Raw genomic sequence first — 20,351 nt, 5'->3', positions numbered from 1 at the left:
AAGGTCAGGAGGTGAGGTCAGTTCCCCTTAAGGGAGTAATCAGGGTTTAGTATCTGGTTACCTTCTTCCTGTTGAACCATAAGATGTAAGGATTGGAGAGAGAAGGAGGAGTGTCCTAAAGTGGGATGTATATAACTGATGGTGATAAATGGTTTGCTGTCTGATTACAGCTGTACAGAACCTTTGGGAAGAATTCAACTTGGTTAAGCTTCTCTAGTGTCCGTGAGTCAATATCAGCCTAACAGTTACTGTATGTACAGTACAAGAGGTGGGATTTTAAAAGCTACTTTGAAGATACTGTTATAACAAGGTGAAAACAATGACAATGAAGTTTCATCTGAACAGTTTATTAAACACAATCCATACTTAACAGTTTCCAGTATTTCTATAAAAGCGATGAGAGACGTTGCATCAGGACACTGTGGCAAAATACTACCATAACTTTGTCATAAAACCAATAATATATGTATATGAACATACCAAGTAAACATATATTATGTATCATCTAACAGTACTGTATACTGTAATAGAAGAGTACAGTACTGTAGAATGTAATAGAATAGTACAGGACTGTAGAATGTAATAGAATAGTACAGGACTGTAGAATGTAATAGAATAGTACAGGACTGTAGAATGTAATAGAATAGTACAGGACTGTATAATGTAATAGAATAGTACAGGACTGTAGAATGTAATAGAATAGTACAGGACTGTAGAATGTAATAGAATAGTACAGGACTGTAGAATGTAATAGAATAGTACAGGACTGTAGAATGTAATAGAATAGTACAGGACTGTAGAATGTAATAGAATAGTACAGGACTGTAGAATGTAATAGAATAGTACAGGACTGTAGAATGTAATAGAATAGTACTGTATACTGTAATAGAATAGTACAGGACTGTAGAATGTAATAGTACAGGACTGTAGAATGTAATAGAATAGAAACAGTGCTGTGTACTGTAGAATAGTACAGTACTGTAGAATGTAATAGAATAGAAACAGTGCTGTGTACTGTAGAATAGTACAGTACTGTAGAATGTAATAGAATAGAAACAGTGCTGTGTACTGTAGAATAGTACAGTGCTATATAATGTAATAGAATAGAAACAGTGCTGTGTACTGTAGAATAGTACAGTGCTATATAATGTAATAGAAAATAAACAGAATATAAGAAATGTATTGTTCCTGAGAGCAAACATCAAGAAGTAATTAAAACATATTTAGAATGTTCTTAGCCTTCATATAAAATATAACAAGTTTAATTTTATGTAACATAAAAAATATTAAATATATGCATTCTGCAGCGATACGCCATCCTATCTGGTTTGTGCTTAGTGGGACTATCATTTGTTTTTCAACAGGACAATGACCCAACACACCTCCAGGCTGTGTAAGGGCTATTTGAACAAGAAGGAGAGTGATGGAGTGCTGCATCAGATGACCTGGCCTCCACACTCACCCCCACCTCAACCCAATTGAGATGGTTTGGGATGAGTTGGAACATAGAGTGAAGGACAAGCAACCAACGAGTGCTCAGCATTTGTGGGAACTCCTTCAAGATTGTTGAAAAAGCATTCCAGGTGAAGCTGGTTGAGAGAATGCCAAGAGTGTGCAAAGCTGTCGTCAAGGCAAAGGGTGGCTACTTTGAAGAATCTCAAATATAAAATATATTTTTACACTTTTTTGGTTACTACATGGTTCTATATGTGTTATTTCATAGTTTTGATGTCTTCACTATTATTCTAGAATGTAGAAAATAGTAAAAATAAAGAAAAACCCTTGAATGAGTAGGTGTGTCAAAAGTTTTGACTGGTACTGTATATACAGTGCATTCAGAAAGTATTCAGACCCCTAGGCTTTTTCCACATTTTGCTACGTTACAGCCTTATTCTAAAATGAATGAAATTGTTTTTTCCCTCATCAATCCACACACTATACCCCATAATGACAAAGCAAAAACTAAAATATCACATTTACACAAGTATTCAGACCCTTTACTCAGTACTTTGTTGAAGCACCTATGGTAGTGTTTACAGCCTTGAGTCTTCTAGGGTATGATGACACAAGCTTGGCACCTGTATTTGGGGAGTTTCTCCTATTCTTCTCTGCAGATCCTCTCAATCTCTGTGAGGTTGGTTGGGGAGCGTCGCTGCACAGCTATTTTCAGGTCTCTCCAAAGATGTACGACCAGGTTCAAGTCCAGAGCAGCTCGGCCACTCAAGAACATTCAGAGATTTGTCCCGAAGCCACTCCTGCGTTGTCTTAGCTGTGTGCTTAGGCTCGTTGTCCTGTTGGAAGGTGAACCATCTCGCCAGCCAGGACCTGAGTGCTCTGGGGCAGGTTTTCATCAAGAATCTCTCTGTAATTTGCTCCGTTCATCTTCCCCTCGATCCTAACTAGTCTCCCAGTCTCTGCTGCTGAAAAACACTGCAACAGCATGATACTGCCACCTCCATGCTTCACCGTAGGGATGGTGCCAGGTTTCCTCCAGACGTGACGCTTGGCATTCAAGCCAAAAAGTTCAATCTTGGTTTCATCAGACCTGAGAATCTTGTTTCTCATGGTCAGAGTCCTTTAGGTGCCTTTTGGCAAACTCCAAGTGGGCTGTCATGTGCCTTTTACTGAGGAGTGGCTTCCATCTGGAAACTCTACCATAAAGCCCTGATTGGTGGAGTGCTGCAGAGATGGTTGTCCTTCTGGAAGGTTCTTCCAACTCCACAGAGGAGCTCTGGAGCTCTGTCAGAGTGACCATCGGGTTCTTCAGCACCTCCCTGACCAAAGCCCTTCTCCCCCGATTGCTCAGTTTGGCCGGGCGGACAGTCTTGGTTGTTCCAAACTTATTCCATTTAAAAATGAGCCACTGTGTTGTTTGGGACCCTTCTCCAGATCTGTGCCTCAACACAATCCTGTCTCGGAGCTCTACATAGAATTCCTTCGACCTCATGGCTAGGTATTTGTTCTGACATGCACTGTCAACTGTGGGACCTTATAGACAGGTGTGGGCCTTTCCAAATCATGTCCAATCAATTGAATTTAGCACAGGTGGACTCCAATCAAGTTGTAGAAACATCTCAAGGATGATCAATGGAAACATGATGCACCTGATCTCAATTTCAAATCTCATAGCAAAGGGGCTGAATACTTATGTAAATGAGGTATTTCTGTTTTTTATATTTAATACATTTGCAAAACGTTCTAAAAACCTGTTTTAATTTGTTATTGTGATGCATTATGTGTAGATTAATTAAGATTTGTTTTTATTTAATCAATTTTAGAATACGGCTGTAACGTAACAAAATGTGGAAAAAGTCAAGGGGTCTAAAGACTTTTCTGAATGCACTGAATATTATGTGCATCATTGTACAGTACTGTAGAATGTAATAGAATAGTACAGGACTGTAGAATGTAATAGAATAGTACAGGACTGTAGAATGTAATAGAATAGTACAGTACTGTAGAATGTAATAGAATAGTACAGGACTGTAGAATGTAGTAGAATAGTACAGGACTGTAGAATGTAATAGAATAGTACAGGACTGTAGAATGTAATAGAATAGTACAGGACTGTAGAATGTAATAGAATAGTACAGGACTGTAGAATGTAAAAGAATAGTACAGGACTGTATAATATAATAGTACAGGACTGGATAATGTAACAGAATAGGACAGGACTGTAGAATGTAACAGAATAGTACAGTACTGTATAATGTAACATAATAGTACAGGACTGTATAATGTAATAGAATATTACAGGACTGTAGAATGTAATAGAATAGTACAGGACTGTAGAATATAATATTACAGTACTGTAGAATGTAATAGAATAGTACAGGACTGTAGACTGTAACAGAATAGTACAGGACTGTATAATGTAATAGAATAGTACAGGACTGTATAATGTAATAGAATAGTACAGGACTGTAGACTGTAACAGAATAGTACAGGACTGTAGAATGTAATAGAATAGTACAGGACTGTAGACTGTAACAGAATAGTACAGGACTGTGTACTGTAATATAATAGTACAGGACTGTATACTGTAATATAATAGAAACAGAATAGAATTTTTTTTTTTATTGTTCTTAGCCTTCATATATCATCTCATAAATTTGATTATAAGTGTATACATTTTTTTAATGAAAAATGTAAATAAGAATAATATATATATATATATATACACACACTACCATTCAAAAGTTTGGGGTCACTTAGAAATGTCCTTGTTTTTGAAAGAAAAGCAAAATTTTTTGTCCATTAAAATAATATCAAATTGATCAGAAATACAGTGTAAACATTGTTAATGTTGTAAATGACTATTGTAGCTGGAAACAACAGATTTTTTATGGAATATCTACATAGGCGTACAGAGGCCCATTATCAGCAACCAACACTCCTGTGTTCCAATGGCACATTGTGTTAGCTAATCCAAGTTTACCATTTTATAAAGCTAATTGATCATTAGAAAACCCTTTTGCAATTATGTTAGCACAGCTAAAAACTGTTGTCCTGATTAAAGAAGCAATAAAACTGGCCTTAGACTAGTTGAGTATCTGGAGCATCAGCATTTGTGGGTTTGATTACAGGCTCAAAATTGCAAGAAACAAATAACTTTCTTCTGAAACTCAGTCTATTCTTGTTCTGAGAAATGAAGGCTATTCCATGCGAGAAATTGCCAAGAAACTGAAGATCTCGTACAACGCTGTGTACTACTCCCTTCACAGAACAGCGCAAACTGGCCCAAACCAGAATAGAAAGAGGAGTGGGAGGCCCCGGTGCACAACTGAGCAAGATGACAAGTACAGCATTGTTTATAAGACAAAACTGACCCTAGATCTGTAACGGCTCTCTTTCGGTGAGTGAGTAGACCAAGGCGCAGCGGGTTGTGAATACATAATGAATGAAACGAAGAACACATGAACAGGAACGACCGAGACAAGACAGTACCGTGTGGTGCAACAAACACAGACACAGCGACAATCACCCACAAACAAACAGTGAGAACAACCTACCTTAATTTGACTCTCAATTAGAGGAAAACGCAAAACACCTGCCTCTAATCAAGAGCCATACCAGGCAACCCAAAACCAACATAGAAACGGAAAACATAGACTGCCCACCCAAACTCACGCCCGACCATCACACACATACAAAACAACAGAAAACAGGTCAGGAACGTGACAGAAACCCCCCCTCAAGGTGCGAACGCCGGGCGCACCAGCACAAAGTCCAGGGGAGGGTCTGGGTGGGCATCTGACCACGGTGGTGGCTCAGGCTCCGGACGCTGTCCCCACCCCACCATAGTCACTCCCCGCTTCTGTATCCCCCTCCCAATAACCACCCTCCAACTAAAACCACCTAAATGAAGGGGCAGCACCGGGATAAGGGCCAGCACCGGGATAAGGGGCAGCACCGGGATAAGGGGCAGCACCGGGATAAGGGGCGGCAGGTCCTGGCTGAGGGACTCTGGCAGGTCCGGGCTGAGGGACTCTGGCAGGTCCGGGCTGAGGGACTCTGGCAGGTCCGGGCTGAGGGACTCTGGCAGGTCCGGGCTGAGGGACTCTGGCAGGTCCGGGCTGAGGGACTCTGGCAGGTCCGGGCTGAGGGACTCCGGCAGGTCCGGGCTGAGGGACTCCGGCAGGTCCGGGCTGAGGGACTCCGGCAGGTCCGGGCTGAGGGACTCCGGCAGGTCCGGGCTGAGGGACTCCGGCAGGTCCGGGCTGAGGGACTCCGGCAGGTCCGGGCTGAGGGACTCCGGCAGGTCCGGGCTGAGGGACTCCGGCAGGTCCGGGCGTAGGGACTCCGGCAGGTACGGGCTGAGGGACTCCGGCAGGTCCGGGCTGAGGGACTCCGGCAGGTCCGGGCTGAGGGACTCCGGCAGGTCCGGGCTGAGGGGCTCCGGCAGGTCTGGGCTGGGTGGCAGCTCCGGACTGGGTGGCAGCTCATGACTGGGTGGCAGCTCATGACTGTAGGGCAGCTCATGACTGTAGGGCAGCTCATGACTGTAGGGCAGCTCATGACTGTAGGGCAGCTCATGACTGTTGGGCAGCTCATGACTGTAGGGCAGCTCATGACTGTAGGGCAGCTCATGACTGTAGGGCAGCTCATGACTGTAGGGCAGCTCATGACTGTAGGGCAGCTCATGACTGTAGGGCAGCTCATGACTGTAGGGCAGCTCATGACTGTAAGGCAGCTCATGACTGTAGGGCAGCTCATGACTGTAGGGCAGCTCATGACTGTAGGGCAGCTCATGACTGTAGGGCAGCTCTGACAGCTCCTGACTGGCTGGCGTCTCTGGCAGCTCCTGACTGGCTGACGTCTCTGGCAGCTCCTGACTGGCTGGCGTCTCTGGCAGCTCCTGACTGGCTGGCGTCTCTGGCAGCTCCTGACTGGCTGGCGTCTCTGGCAGCTCCTGACTGGCTGGCGTCTCTGGCAGCTCCTGACTGGCTGGCGTCTCTGGCAGCTCCTGACTGATGGGCGGCTCTGGCGGCTCCTGACTGGCTGGCGGCTCTGGCGGCTCCTGACTGACGGACGGCTCTAGCGGCTCCTGACTGATGGACGGCTCTAATGGCTCGGGACAGACGGGCGGCTCTAATGGCTCGTGGCAGACGGATGGCTCAGAAGGCGCTTGGCAAACAGATGGCTCAGACGGCGCTGGGCAGACAGATGGCTCAGACGGCGCTGGGCAGACAGATGGCTCAGACGGCGCTGGGCAGACAGATGGCTCAGACGGCGCTGGGCAGACAGATGGCTCAGACGGCGCTGGGCAGACAGATGGCTCAGACGGCGCTGGGCAGACAGATGGCTCAGACGGCGCTGGGCAGACAGATGGCTCAGACGGCGCTGGGCAGACAGATGGCTCAGACGGCGCTGGGCAGACAGATGGCTCAGACGGCGCTGGGCAGACAGATGGCTCAGACGGCGCTGGGCAGACAGATGACTCAGACGGCGCTGGGCAGACAGATGACTCAGACGGCGCTGGGCAGACAGATGACTCAGACGGCGCTGGGCAGACAGATGGCTCAGACGGCGCTGGGCAGACAGATGGCTCAGACGGCGCTGGGCAGACAGGCAGTGCAGAAGGCGTTGGGCAGACGGCCGACTCTGCCCTGCTGAGGCGCACAGTAGGCCTGGTGCGTGGTGCCGGAACTGGAGGTACCGGGATGACGGCACGCACTTCAAGGCTAGTGCGGGGAGCAGGAACAGGGCACACTGACCTCTCGAAGCGCACTAGAGGCCTGGTGCGTGGTACCGGAACTGGAGGTACTGGGCTGAGGGCACGCACCTCAGGGCGAGTGTGGGGAGAAGGAACAGTGCGTACAGGGCTCTGGAGACGCACAGATGGCTTAGTGCGTGGTGCCGGAACTGGAGGCACTGGGCTGGAGACACGCATCATAGGGAGAGTGCGTGGAGGAGGAACAGGGCTCTGGAGACGCACAGGTGGCTTAGTGCGTGGTGCCGGAACTGGTGGTACTGGGCTGGGGCGAGGAGGTAGCGCCGGAAATACCGGACCGTGTAGGCGTACTGGCTCCCTTGAGCACTGAGCCTGCCCAACCTTACCTGGTTGCATGCTCCCCGTAGCCCGTCCAGTGCGGGGAGGTGGAATAACCCGCACTGGGCTGTGTTGGCGAACCGGGGACACCATGCGTAAGGCTGGTGCCATGTAAGCCGGCCCAAGGAGACGTACTGGTGGCCAGATATGTAGGGCCGGCCTCATGACATTTGGCTCAATGCCCAATCTAGCCCTACCAGTGCGGGGAGGTGGAATAACCCGCACTGGGCTATGCACCCGTACAGGAGACACCGTGCGCTCTACTGCGTAACAAGGCGTCTGCCCGTACTCCCGCTCTCCACGGTTAGCCTGGGAAGTGGGCGCAGGTCTCCTACCTGCCCTCGGCCCACTACCTCTTAGCCTCCCCCCAAGAAATTTTAGGGTAGTACTTGCGGGCTTCCAGCCTTGCTTCCGTGCTGCCTCCTCATAACGTCGCCTCTCCGCTTTCGCTGCCTCCAGCTCCGCTTTGGGGCGGCGACACTCCACTGGCTGTGCCCAGGGTCCTTTACCGTCCAGGATCTCTTCCCATGTCCAATCCTCCTTTTCCCACTGCTGCTGTCGTGGCTGTCCGTTAACCCGCTGCTTGATCTGGGTTTGGTGGGTGATTCTGTAACGGCTCTCTTTCGGTGAGTGAGTAGACCAAGGCGCAGCGGGTTGTGAATACATAATGAATGAAACGAAGAACACATGAACAGGAACGACCGAGACAAGACAGTACCGTGTGGTGCAACAAACACAGACACAGCGACAATCACCCACAAACAAACAGTGAGAACAACCTACCTTAATATGACTCTCAATTAGAGGAAAACGCAAAACACCTGCCTCTAATCAAGAGCCATACCAGGCAACCCAAAACCAACATAGAAACGGAAAACATAGACTGCCCACCCAAACTCACGCCCGACCATCACACACATACAAAACAACAGAAAACAGGTCAGGAACGTGACAGAAACCCCCCCTCAAGGTGCGAACGCCGGGCGCACCAGCACAAAGTCCAGGGGAGGGTCTGGGTGGGCATCTGACCACGGTGGTGGCTCAGGCTCCGGACGCTGTCCCCACCCCACCATAGTCACTCCCCGCTTCTGTATCCCCCTCCCAATAACCACCCTCCAACCTGCATCCCCTCAAAAAACCTTCTTAGGCTCTTTATAGTGCATTACTTTAACCAAGGCCAATAAGGTTCTGGTGAAAAGTAGTGAACTAAATAAGGAATTCAATTTGGGTTCAATTTGGAACACAAAACAGTTCCTCAAAACCACCACTCTCTCATTATAGACAGGAATTGTCTTGAGATTTCCATTGTTGTGTTTGTAGTTTAAGGAAATGACATCACTAGTGGCCACTCGGGGTCAACTCTTTTGTTTATTAATGACATCATGGTCTTCTCGTCCAATAAGCAGCAGCATATGAATGAGCTGTAATCAAGAATATAGCTTGTTTACAACCAAATCTAATAAAATATATATGTAAATGGTATGTTATAGAAGGGACAGATTTTATTTTTGATAAACTATCCCCAACCATCTATACACTTCCTCATCCTCATTGTTCAGTAAGTGGCTCCAAAAACACCCCAAAACATCCTTTTAGAAACTAAAAAGCTCTAAGTAGTCTACAGTGATGCAGGTCTTTACGTGTTGTACACATGAAATCTGTCATTCAGAACTTAATCCACAACGTTATGTTCCATGTTGTTGAGACTTGAACGATGCTTCTCGTCCGTTCTAGCAGCATGATACACTGAGAATAGAACAGTTGGACGGGGAAACAGCACGAATCACACAATGGAATTTAACGTTGTGGATAAAGTTTGGAATGACACAATTTAATGTGTACAACTGTTACATCTAAAGTCCTGCATCACTATACTGAGAGCTTTCTGTTTCTAAAAGACGTATTTGGGTGTTTTTGGAGCATTTGTTCATGTTTTTCAGAGCCTCTACTGCACAACGAGGATGAGGAAGTGAATCGCTGGTTGGGGAAAGTTTCTCTAAAACAAGTGAAGTCACAATAAAAGGTGTCTGGACCTTTCTATAACATGGTATTTACATAAAAAATATAAATGTGGTTGTAAAAAAGCCAACTTCTGCTTTATTGTGGGGTATCACAATGCTCTAGAAATGTCTCTGTTGTTGTCATGGCAAAATATGCTCACCGGTTGGAGTTACTGGGCCAGTTGAATTTCACAACATCGTACTGGACATCCTCTTCCTGTTTCTGTGGTTGATGCAGCTGGACGGTGGAGTACAGAGGCACTTCCTGGTTTTTGGAGTGAGAGAAGTAGACGCTGGCATAGTGAACGTCATCCTGGTCGACTGTGGCTGCTGTCTGTGCTGCAGTAGGGGTCATGGCCATGCTTGAGACGTTTTCATACACTGGACTAGAGTCTCCCTGATGGGAAGAGAGAACAGACATAATGAGTAGAAATGTCCCACAAAGCAATACAAATAATCTGATAATAACAGACTCACCTGTACATTCTCTGATGTGTCTCTTGTGTCAGAGGTGGATTTGGAGGCCTTCTTCCTGGTTTGCACATTAATTTATTAATTAATTTATTGAACGAATCAATGAACAAAGTAAGCTAATAAAAAAAGAGTTGGAGTGAAACAATCGTTTAAAGAATCTCTCACCTGAACCACATGAGTCCAGAGAGACAGAGGATGAGAACCAGAACAACCACTATGATTCCTACAGCTGCATTCAGAACTGATGTCTGTTTCCCTACAATAAAATATGGATGATATGAGTACTGGCATTTTATAAACTGAAAATAAACATAGTCCAGGACAATAATACAACATTTGTTAACTGATCTAATCTCAACGTATATATAAATATAAAACAAAGTATGATAAACCAAAGTATAATTATTAATATTAGTTTGTAACATAATGTTGTATTGAAATATATAAGATGAATCTTCACCTGGTAAAATGATCATCAGAGCTGTAGAGTTCCTAGATCCTCTTCCATTCCGGGCCTCACAGTGGTAATGTCCATTGTCCTTAGACTTGAACTTACTTATGTTGTAGATCTGTCCAAATCCATTTAGAAAAGTCTCATTTTGAAAGTACCAGGTGTATCTGTCCACAGGTGGGTTGGCATCACTGCTGCAGGTCAGAGTCACTGAACTGCCCTCCACTATTTCACCAGAGGGACTGACTGACACTGAGGTGTTCTTTGGGCCGTCTGGTGGACAATATGTAACAACATTGTTTTAAATAGTGTTTTACTTGTGATTGAAATATGATTTTATATGTGATCCTCTGATCAAAAGAAGAGGTTAGGTGTACTTACACTGAACGTCCACAGACACAGAAGAAGAGTTGAGACGTCCATATTTATTCTCAGCCTCACAGTAGTATTCTCCACTGTCCTCAGAGCTGATGGTCGTGAAATTGTATGTCTTTTCAGATCCTGTCAGTGAAGCTCCATTCTTCTTGTACCAGGTGTATTTGTCCACAGGTGGGTTGGCATCACTGCTGCAGGTCAGATTCACTGAACTGCCCTCCACTATTTCACCAGAGGGACTGACTGACACTGAGGTGTTCTTTGGGTCATCTGGTAAAGGAGAATTTGTCAGAGGGGTAGGACAGTAGTATATTTACGACAGTAGTATATTTACAAATGACATGTCAAAAATATATTCTCTGTTAATATCATAAAACTATCTAAAACTCTAACTCACACAAAACGTTAACAAATACTAATTTGGAGATGATATGCTTTAGGACTAATTCATTTATTTATAATTGTTTTGCTACCTTACCATTCAAACACTGAGCTGTACTTTACTCACACTTCACATCCATGTTTATGGTCCTAGACCTGTCTGTCCCCATCTCATTCTGGGCCTCACAGTAGTACTCTCCAGTGTCAGATGACTGGATTTGATTGAAGATATGCTGTGGTCCTGTCATACTCTGACAGCCACCTCCATTCTTCTTGAACCACCAGGTGTAACTCTGGACAGGTGGATTGGCATCACTGCTGCAGGTCAGAGTCACTGAACTGCCCTCCACTATTTCACCAGAGGGACTGACTGACACTGAGGTGTTCCTTGGGCCATCTGATGTAAAAGACCAAACATTTTGTAAGTAATATTAACAATTAGTAAAACAATGATTTTGTCTAAAATGATTGATAAAGTAAGACATGTCTCTTTTCCCTGAATACATGATACTTGCTGAGTAGAATACTGTACTATTGTACTGTACTCACACACTGCAGGAGAGCTGAGATCCTCATGGCCTTTTACAGCACAGTAGTAACTGTCTACAGCATTAGGGAGGACTGAATAGAGGGAAGTCTTCTCAGTTACAACCTGTCCATTCTTGTACCAAATAAAGGTGGGGTTACCAGTCAGACTACAGGTGGTGATACAGGTCAGTGTCTTCTGTCCCTCTGCAGCAGGTGTGACTTTGACCTGCAGACCTGAAACAATATGTATAAAACCACATACACCTCTGTGTTAACAGGATGGTTCATTTATTTTCTCCTGTAATTCAATATGATTTACAATTGTATCAAACACTGCAGTCTTACCTGTGACAGACAGAGTTGTTCCTCGGAAACTATGACCCCATTCAAAGTAGTTTGTTTTAAAAGTGAAGCGATACTCAGCTGAGTCCTCCTCTCTCAGATCTGAGATTCTCAGGGTGGTGGGACCTCTCTCCAAGGCTCGTCCTAAATACTCTGGGTCTCTGGTTATGTCCTTATGGATCAATTTATCACTTCTAAACCAGAATGGTGATGTGGTGTAATAATAACCAACATAAGTACAGGATATGTCCACTGTTGACCCCTTCAAGACACAGATTCTCCTCTTGGTGTAAGTCACTCTGTTGCAGCTCTGACCCTGAACACCTGAAACACAGTGACATAACAAGAGGTCAACTGGATTATATTCTCAGTTCTTTCTAGAAATTCTATAACTTCTCAAATCACACAGTGAAACCAACACACACAGAGGTTAAACAGTATTGTTAATTAAATAAACACTCACACACTGCAGGAGAGTGGAGATCCTCATGACCTTTTACAGCACAGGAGTAACTGTTTACATAGTTACTGGAGACTGGGTCTTTGTACTGGGGGGAGGTGCTCTCATCTAGATGTTGTCCATTCTTGTACCAGATGTAGGTGGGGTTACCAGTCAGAATACAGGTGGTGCTACAGGTCAGTGTCTTATACTCTGAAATCTGTTTAGGAGTCACATTCACCTGAAAACCTGAATTAAAGGGGAGTAAATACAGAGTACATTGTTTAGAATTAATGATTCATTTCCTGACTCTTCAACACTGTATAATGTGCTGTGCAGTGTTACCTGTGACAGAGTACATACATCTATGACATTGTCTGTAATTTCTATGCAATGATGAATATTGATAAAGTAAAGGTAAAGTATTACCCTTCTCATTGACCTTAAATGATTGATACTTCTAAAGTTGAATCCTACTTTCATTGATACTCACAAACTACAGGAGAGTGGAGACCCTCATGGCCTTCAACAGCACAGGAGTAAATGTTCACAGAAGAATCCAAGACCACCAGCATATTACTAGAGTCTTGTTGGGAAGTGGACTCATCTAGACGTTGTCCGTTCTTGTACCAGATGTAGGTGGGGTTGTCAGTCAGAGTACAGGTGGTGCTACAGGTCAGTGTTCTCTGTCCCTCTGCAGCAAGAGTCACTTTGACCTGCAGGTCTGAATGAAGAGAGAATAAAACATAAAATAACAACCCATCAATTCCACCTCCTACTACTAGAGATAAAGTAGTTACAGTATATCATAATGTTCTGTAAGTGTAGTATTACCAGTATATCATAATGTTCTGTAAATGTAGTATTACCAGTATATCATAATGTTCTGTAAGTGTAGTATTACCAGTATATCATAATGTTCTGTAAGTGTAGTATTACCAGTATATCATAATGTTCTGTAAGTGTAGTATTACCAGTATATCATAATGTTCTGTAAGTGTAGTATTACCAGTATATCATAATGTTCTGTAAGTGTAGTATTACCAGTATATCATATTGTTCTGTACGTGTAGTATTACCAGTATATCATAATGTTCTGTAAGTGTAGTATTACCAGTATATCATAATGTTATATAAGTGTAGTATTACCAGTATATCATAATGTTCTGTAAGTGTAGTTTGACCAGTATATCATAATGTTCTGTAAGTGTAGTATTACCAGTATATCATAATGTTCTGTAAGTGGAGTATTACCAGTATATCATAATGTTCTGTACGTGTAGTATTACCAGTATATCATAATGTTCTGTAAGTGTAGTATTACCAGTATATCATAATGGTCTGTACGTGTAGTATAACCAGTATATCATAATGGTATGTAAGTGCAGTATTACCAGTATATCATAATGTTCTGTAAGTGTAGTATTACCAGTATATCATAATGATTTGGAAGTGTAGTATTACCAGTATATCATCATGTTCTGTATGTGTAGTATTACCAGTATATCATAATGTTCTGTAAGTGTAGTATTACCAGTATATCATAATGATTTGGAAGTGTAGTATTACCAGTATGTCATAATGTTCTGTAAGTGTAGTATTACCAGTATGTCATAATGTTCTGTAAGTGTAGTATTACCAGTATATCATAATGTTCTGTATGTGTAGTATTACCAGTATATCATAATGTTCTGTAAGTGTAGTATTACCAGTATATCATCATGTTCTGTAAGTGTAGTATCGCCAGTATATCATAATGTTATGTATGTGTAGTATTACCAGTATATCATAATGTTCTGTAAGTGTAATATTACCAGTATATCATAATGTTCTGTAAGTGTAGTATTACCAGTATATCATAATGTTCTGTAAGTGTAGTATTACCAGTATATCATAATGTTCTGTAAGTGTAGTATTACCAGTATATCATATTGTTCTGTACGTGTAGTATTACCAGTATATCATAATGTTCTGTAAGTGTAGTATTACCAGTATATCATAATGTTATATAAGTGTAGTATTACCAGTATATCATAATGTTCTGTAAGTGTAGTTTGACCAGTATATCATAATGTTCTGTAAGTGTAGTATTACCAGTATATCATAATGTTCTGTAAGTGGAGTATTACCAGTATATCATAATGTTCTGTACGTGTAGTATTACCAGTATATCATAATGTTCTGTAAGTGTAGTATTACCAGTATATCATAATGGTCTGTACGTGTAGTATAACCAGTATATCATAATGGTATGTAAGTGCAGTATTACCAGTATATCATAATGTTCTGTAAGTGTAGTATTACCAGTATATCATAATGATTTGGAAGTGTAGTATTACCAGTATATCATCATGTTCTGTATGTGTAGTATTACCAGTATATCATAATGTTCTGTAAGTGTAGTATTACCAGTATATCATAATGATTTGGAAGTGTAGTATTACCAGTATGTCATAATGTTCTGTAAGTGTAGTATTACCAGTATATCATAATGTTCTGTAAGTATAGTATTACCAGTATATCATAATGTTATGTAAGTGTAGTATTACCAGTATATCATAATGTTCTGTATGTGTAGTATTATCAGTATATCACCATGTTCTGTAAGTGTAGTATTACCAGTATATCTTAATGTTCTGTATGTGTAGTATTACCAGTATATCATAATGTTCTGTAAGTGTAGTATTACCAGTATATCATAATGTTCTGTAAGTGGAGTATTACCAGTATATCATAATGTTCTGTACGTGTAGTATTACCAGTATATCATAATGTTCTGTAAGTGGAGTATTACCAGTATATCATAATGTTCTGTACGTGTAGTATAACCAGTATATCATAATGGTATGTAAGTGCAGTATTACCAGTATATCATAATGATCTGTAAGTGGCGTATTACCAGTATATCATAATGTTCTGTAAGTGCAGTATTACCAGTATATCATAATGTTCTGTAAGTATAGTATTACCAGTATATCATCATGTTCTGTAAGTATAGTATTACCTGTATATCATAATGTTCTGTAAGTGCAGTATTACCAGTATATCATAATGTTATGTAAGTGCAGTATTACCTGTCACAGTCAGACTGGTTCCAGGGAAACTATGACCCCATTCAAAGTTCCTTTGTTTATAAGTGAAGCGATACTCAGCTGAGTCCTCCTCTCTCAGATCTGAGATTCTCAGGGTGGTGGGTCCTCTCTCCAAGGCTCGTCCTAAATACTCTGGGTCTCTGGTTATGTCCTTATGGATCAACCTATCACTTCTAAACCAGAATGATGACGTGGTGGAATAATAACCAGCATAAGTACAGGACATGTCCACTGTTGACCCCTTCAAGACACAGATTCTCCTCTTGGTGTAAGTCACTCTGCTGCAGCTCTGACCCTGAACACCTGAAACACAGTGACAAGAGGGCATTATTTACACAGTGGAATCATGAGCTGCAGTTATCCAGAATAGTTATGCCATCCGGTATTGTGTTGCAGTTTGGTTAGATAACTGTGAGGGATGTTTAGCAGACAGAAAGTTCTACTTGAAAAGTTATATAAAAACTGAGTTAAATCCACACTCACACACTGCAGGAGAGTGGAGATTCTCATGGCCTTTTACAGCACAGGAGTAACTGTCTGCATCACTAAAGGAGTCTGAATACGAGCTGGAAGTGTCCTCCTTTACTTTGTGTCCGTTCTTGTACCAGATGTAGGTGGGGTTACCAATCAGAGTACAGGTGGTGCTACAGGTAATTTTCACCCAATTTGGCCAACTTGAATAAGTCACCTTCACCTGCAGAGCTGTAGTAGATCACATCATTAAAACCCTGAATCACCTGTTCTATAGTTTATTCACATGATGCAAGACATTCTCAAACACATTTAATTCTTAAATCTGTTTCATATATACAAATCCAATTTCTAGACCTAAATGGACAGTAGATATGAATTGAACAGACCAGCAGTATAAAGCATGTAACTGTACCTGTTACAGACAGAGTGACTCCAGGATCACCATAATATCTCCCTTCAGTCTGATCTGTTATAAATCTGAACTTGTACGTAGCTGAGTCTCTCTCTCTCAGGTCTGTGATTCTCAGGGTACAGTCTTTCTCCTTATCCCCATGATACTCCAGACGACCTGTATACTCTGGGTCCTGATCTATATATTCAGGTTCTACACCAGTCCCCCATTCAGTGAACCAGAAGGTTGATGTGACTGTACCACTGGGATATGTGTAAGAGCAGGATATGTTCACTGATGACCCCTTCAAGGTACAGATACTCTGAGTGGTGTAAGTCACACTCCAGCCATTCTGACCCAGTACCACTGAAACACAGTCACACAATGGTATCAGAATGAAGACAAGGTCTATTGATTCACACTGACTGTAAGGTTTGTCCACACTTTGTTGCCATAGTTCCTGATTTGAGTGTGAATGAAAACCACAGATAAGCATCACTCAGTGAGGTGTGAAAGATAACTATTTAAAGTGAAGTGGAGACGCCTAACAGAACACACCAGAATATCATTATGATTCTTATCCTTTTAGAAATGTTTGTAGATTAATATACAGGGCAAATAAAACATTATGAATGAGACCTTACCTGCTACAGACCAGATAAAGACCACCAACACACTTCCTGCTGTTCTCAAGGCCATTGTTGCATCTCCCACCCTGCAGTCTTAGAAACATAAACAACAACTCACTCTATAGCTGGTGAATAACTCCATACAAACCATCAGGAGCAGCAGGTAGGGCTCTAGTCAAAGTAGTGCACTCTATAGCTGGTGAATAACTACATACAAACCATCAGGGGCAGCAGGTAGGGCTCTAGTCAAAGTAGTGCACTCTATAGCTGGTGAATAACTACATACAAACCATCAGGGGCAGCAGGTAGGGCTCTAGTCAAAGTAGTGCACTCTATAGCTGGTGAATAACTACATACAAACCATCAGGGGCAGCAGGTAGGGCTCTAGTCAAAGTAGTGCACTCTATAGCTGGTGAATAACTACATACAAACCATCAGGGGCAGCAGGTAGGGCTCTAGTCAAAGTAGTGCACTCTATAGCTGGTGAATAACTACATACAAACCATCAGGGGCAGCAGGTAGGGCTCTAGTCAAAGTAGTGCACTCTATAGCTGGTGAATAACTACATACAAACCATCAGGGGCAGCAGGTAGGCCTCTAGTCAAAGTAGTGCACTCTATAGCTGGTGAATAACTACATACAAACCATCAGGGGCAGCAGGTAGGGCTCCAGTCAAAGTAGTGCACTCTATAGGGAATATGGTGTCATTTGGGATGCAGATATAACAACACATCATCATCACAGCCTTGAGTGGATGGTGTGTAAATAACATCATAATAGTTTGGTAATGTGGAGTGTGTCAGCGGTATCGTCAGGTAGCCTAGTGGTTAAGAACGTTGGGCCAGTAACTGAAACATTGCTGGTTCAAATAAATGTGCAGGCAAGGTGGAAAAATCTGCCAATTTGCCCTGGAGCAAGGTAGTTGCACCCCACAACAGCTGATCCTGGGTGGTGCTGACATGAACATTGATTAAGGCAGCCCCCCACACCTCTCTGATTCAGAGGGGTTTGGTTGAATGCAGAAGACACATGTTGGTTTAATGCATTCAATTGTGCAACTGACTAAGTATATTATCAACAACAACTTATTGAACAGATCTGTAGAACTGTAAACACATATTTCTACATTGATTGTTCTGAAGCTGTTTTATTCTCAGGAGCCCAAATATAGGAGGATAAATGTTCAATCCTCTACGGTCCGTCAAGCTGTACAGCAGCCTAAAGACTGACCACCAGGTTCAATATAGCTTCTACCTGAAAGCTGCGAGTCTAAACAGCAAGTGACTCTCTCACCTCACCCCCCCCCATCTGTGGTGAAGGCCCATGAGGCCCATGGAGTCTGTATCAAAATCTAGAAAGCTGGTTGTTATGGATGTAGGAAAGTTAAAACACACATCCTAACACAGTATAGATGTCAACTCTACTCCCTATCAGTCTTGTCCTGAAGGGCTTTCAGATACAGTGGGGAGAACAAGTATTTGATACACTGCCGATTTTGCAGGTTTTCCTACTTACAAAGCATGTAGAGGTCTGTAATTTTTATCACAGGTACACTTCAACTGTGAGAGACGGAATCTAAAACAAAAATCCTGAAAATCACATTGTATGATTTTTAAGTAATTAATTTGCATTTTATTGCATGACATAAGTATTTGATACATCAGAAAAGCAGAACTTAATATTTGGTACAGAAACCTTTGTTTGCAATTACAGAGATCATACGTTTCCTGTAGTTCTTGACCAGGTTTGCACACACTGCAGCAGGGATTTTGGCCCACTCCTCCATACAGACCTTCTCCAGATCCTTCAGGTTTCGGGGCTGTCGCTGGGCAATACGGACTTTCAGCTCCCTCCAAAGATTTTCTATTGGGTTCAGGTCTGGAGACTGGCTAGGCCACTCCAGGACCTTGAGATGCTTCTTACGGAGCCACTCCTTAGTTGCCCTGGCTGTGTGTTTCGGGTCGTTGTCATGCTGGAAGACCCAGCCACGACCTATCTTCAATGCTCTTACTGAGGGAAGGAGGTTGTTGGCCAAGATCTCGCGATGCATGGCCCCATCCATCCTCCCCTCAATACGGTGCAGTCATCCTGTCCCCTTTGCAGAAAAGCATCCCCAAAGAATGATGTTTCCACCTCCAAGCTTCACGGTTAGGATGGTGTTCTTGGGGTTGTACTAATCCTTCTTTTTCCTCCAAACACGGCGAGTGGAGTTTAGACCAAAAAGCTCTATTTTTGTCTCATCAGACCACATGACCTTCTCCAATTCCTCCTCTGGATCATCCAGATGGTCATTGGCAAACTTCAGACGGGCCTGGACATGCGCTGGCTTGAGCAGGGGGACCTTGCGTGCGCTGCAGGATTTTAATCCATGACGGCGTAGTGTGTTACTAATGGTTTTCTTTGAGACTGTGGTCCCAGCTCTCTTCAGGTCATTAACCAGGTCCTGCCGTGTAGTTCTGGGCTGATCCCTCACCTTCCTCATGATCATTGATGCCCCACGAGGTGAGATCTTGCATGGAGCCCCAGACCGAGGGTGATTGACCGTCATCTTGAACTTCTTCCATTTTCTAATAATTGCGCCAACAGTTGTTGCCTTCTCACCAAGCTGCTTACCTATTGTCCTGTAGCCCATCCCAGCCTTGTGCAGGTCTACAATTTTATCCCTGATGTCCTTACACAGCTCTCTGGTCTTGGCCATTGTGGAGAGGTTGGAGTCTGTTTGATTGAGTGGGTGGACAGGTGTCTTTTATACAGGTAACGAGTTCAAACAGGTGCAGTTAATACAGGTAATGAGTGGAGAACAGGAGGGCTTCTTAAAGAAAAACTAACAGGTCTGTGAGAGCCGGAATTCTTACTGGTTGGTAGGTGATCAAATACTTATGTCATGCAATAAAATGCGAATTAATTACTTAAAAATCATACAATGTGATTTTCTGGATTTTTGTTTTAAATTCCGTCTCTCACAGTTGAAGTGTACCTATGATAAAAATTACAGACCTCTACATGCTTTGTAAGTAGGAAAACCTGCAAAATCGGCAGTGTATCAAATACTTGTTCTCCCCACTGTATATCCACTGTGTCACACACACACACACACACACACACACACACACACACACACACACACACACACACACACACACACACACACACACACACACACACACTGCAGTGTTACAAGGTTTGTCTGCATGTCTTTTTTACCCTGGTTAATCATCTCATC

The 20,351-nt window shown here is 43.0% G+C and overlaps 1 protein-coding gene across 1 annotated transcript in view; it reads right to left on the bottom strand.

Moving 5' to 3' along the window:
- Window positions 1–8,834: 8,834 nt before the first annotated feature.
- LOC139541483 (sialoadhesin-like) overlaps window positions 8,835–20,351 on the bottom strand; it is a gene marked incomplete at its 5' end in the record, with an annotated part of 28,117 nt that continues 16,600 nt past the window's right edge. Inside the window, 15 exons of the mRNA XM_071346168.1 lie at window positions 8,835–8,973; window positions 9,714–9,949; window positions 10,030–10,084; window positions 10,192–10,282; window positions 10,487–10,750; window positions 10,859–11,122; window positions 11,361–11,630; window positions 11,783–11,995; window positions 12,107–12,427; window positions 12,567–12,791; window positions 13,036–13,266; window positions 15,617–15,937; window positions 16,118–16,336; window positions 16,521–16,865; window positions 17,144–17,214. Coding sequence (XP_071202269.1) covers window positions 8,874–8,973; window positions 9,714–9,949; window positions 10,030–10,084; window positions 10,192–10,282; window positions 10,487–10,750; window positions 10,859–11,122; window positions 11,361–11,630; window positions 11,783–11,995; window positions 12,107–12,427; window positions 12,567–12,791; window positions 13,036–13,266; window positions 15,617–15,937; window positions 16,118–16,336; window positions 16,521–16,865; window positions 17,144–17,214 — 3,226 coding nt within the window. The remainder of the gene's footprint in view (window positions 8,974–9,713; window positions 9,950–10,029; window positions 10,085–10,191; window positions 10,283–10,486; window positions 10,751–10,858; window positions 11,123–11,360; window positions 11,631–11,782; window positions 11,996–12,106; window positions 12,428–12,566; window positions 12,792–13,035; window positions 13,267–15,616; window positions 15,938–16,117; window positions 16,337–16,520; window positions 16,866–17,143; window positions 17,215–20,351) is intronic.

The sequence above is a fragment of the Salvelinus alpinus genome, chromosome 2 (assembly GCF_045679555.1).
Source record: "Salvelinus alpinus chromosome 2, SLU_Salpinus.1, whole genome shotgun sequence".
Taxonomy (NCBI): domain Eukaryota; kingdom Metazoa; phylum Chordata; class Actinopteri; order Salmoniformes; family Salmonidae; genus Salvelinus; species Salvelinus alpinus.
The sequence above is the reverse complement of the archived record's forward strand: the minus strand, read 5'-3'. Positions and strand labels throughout refer to the sequence as shown.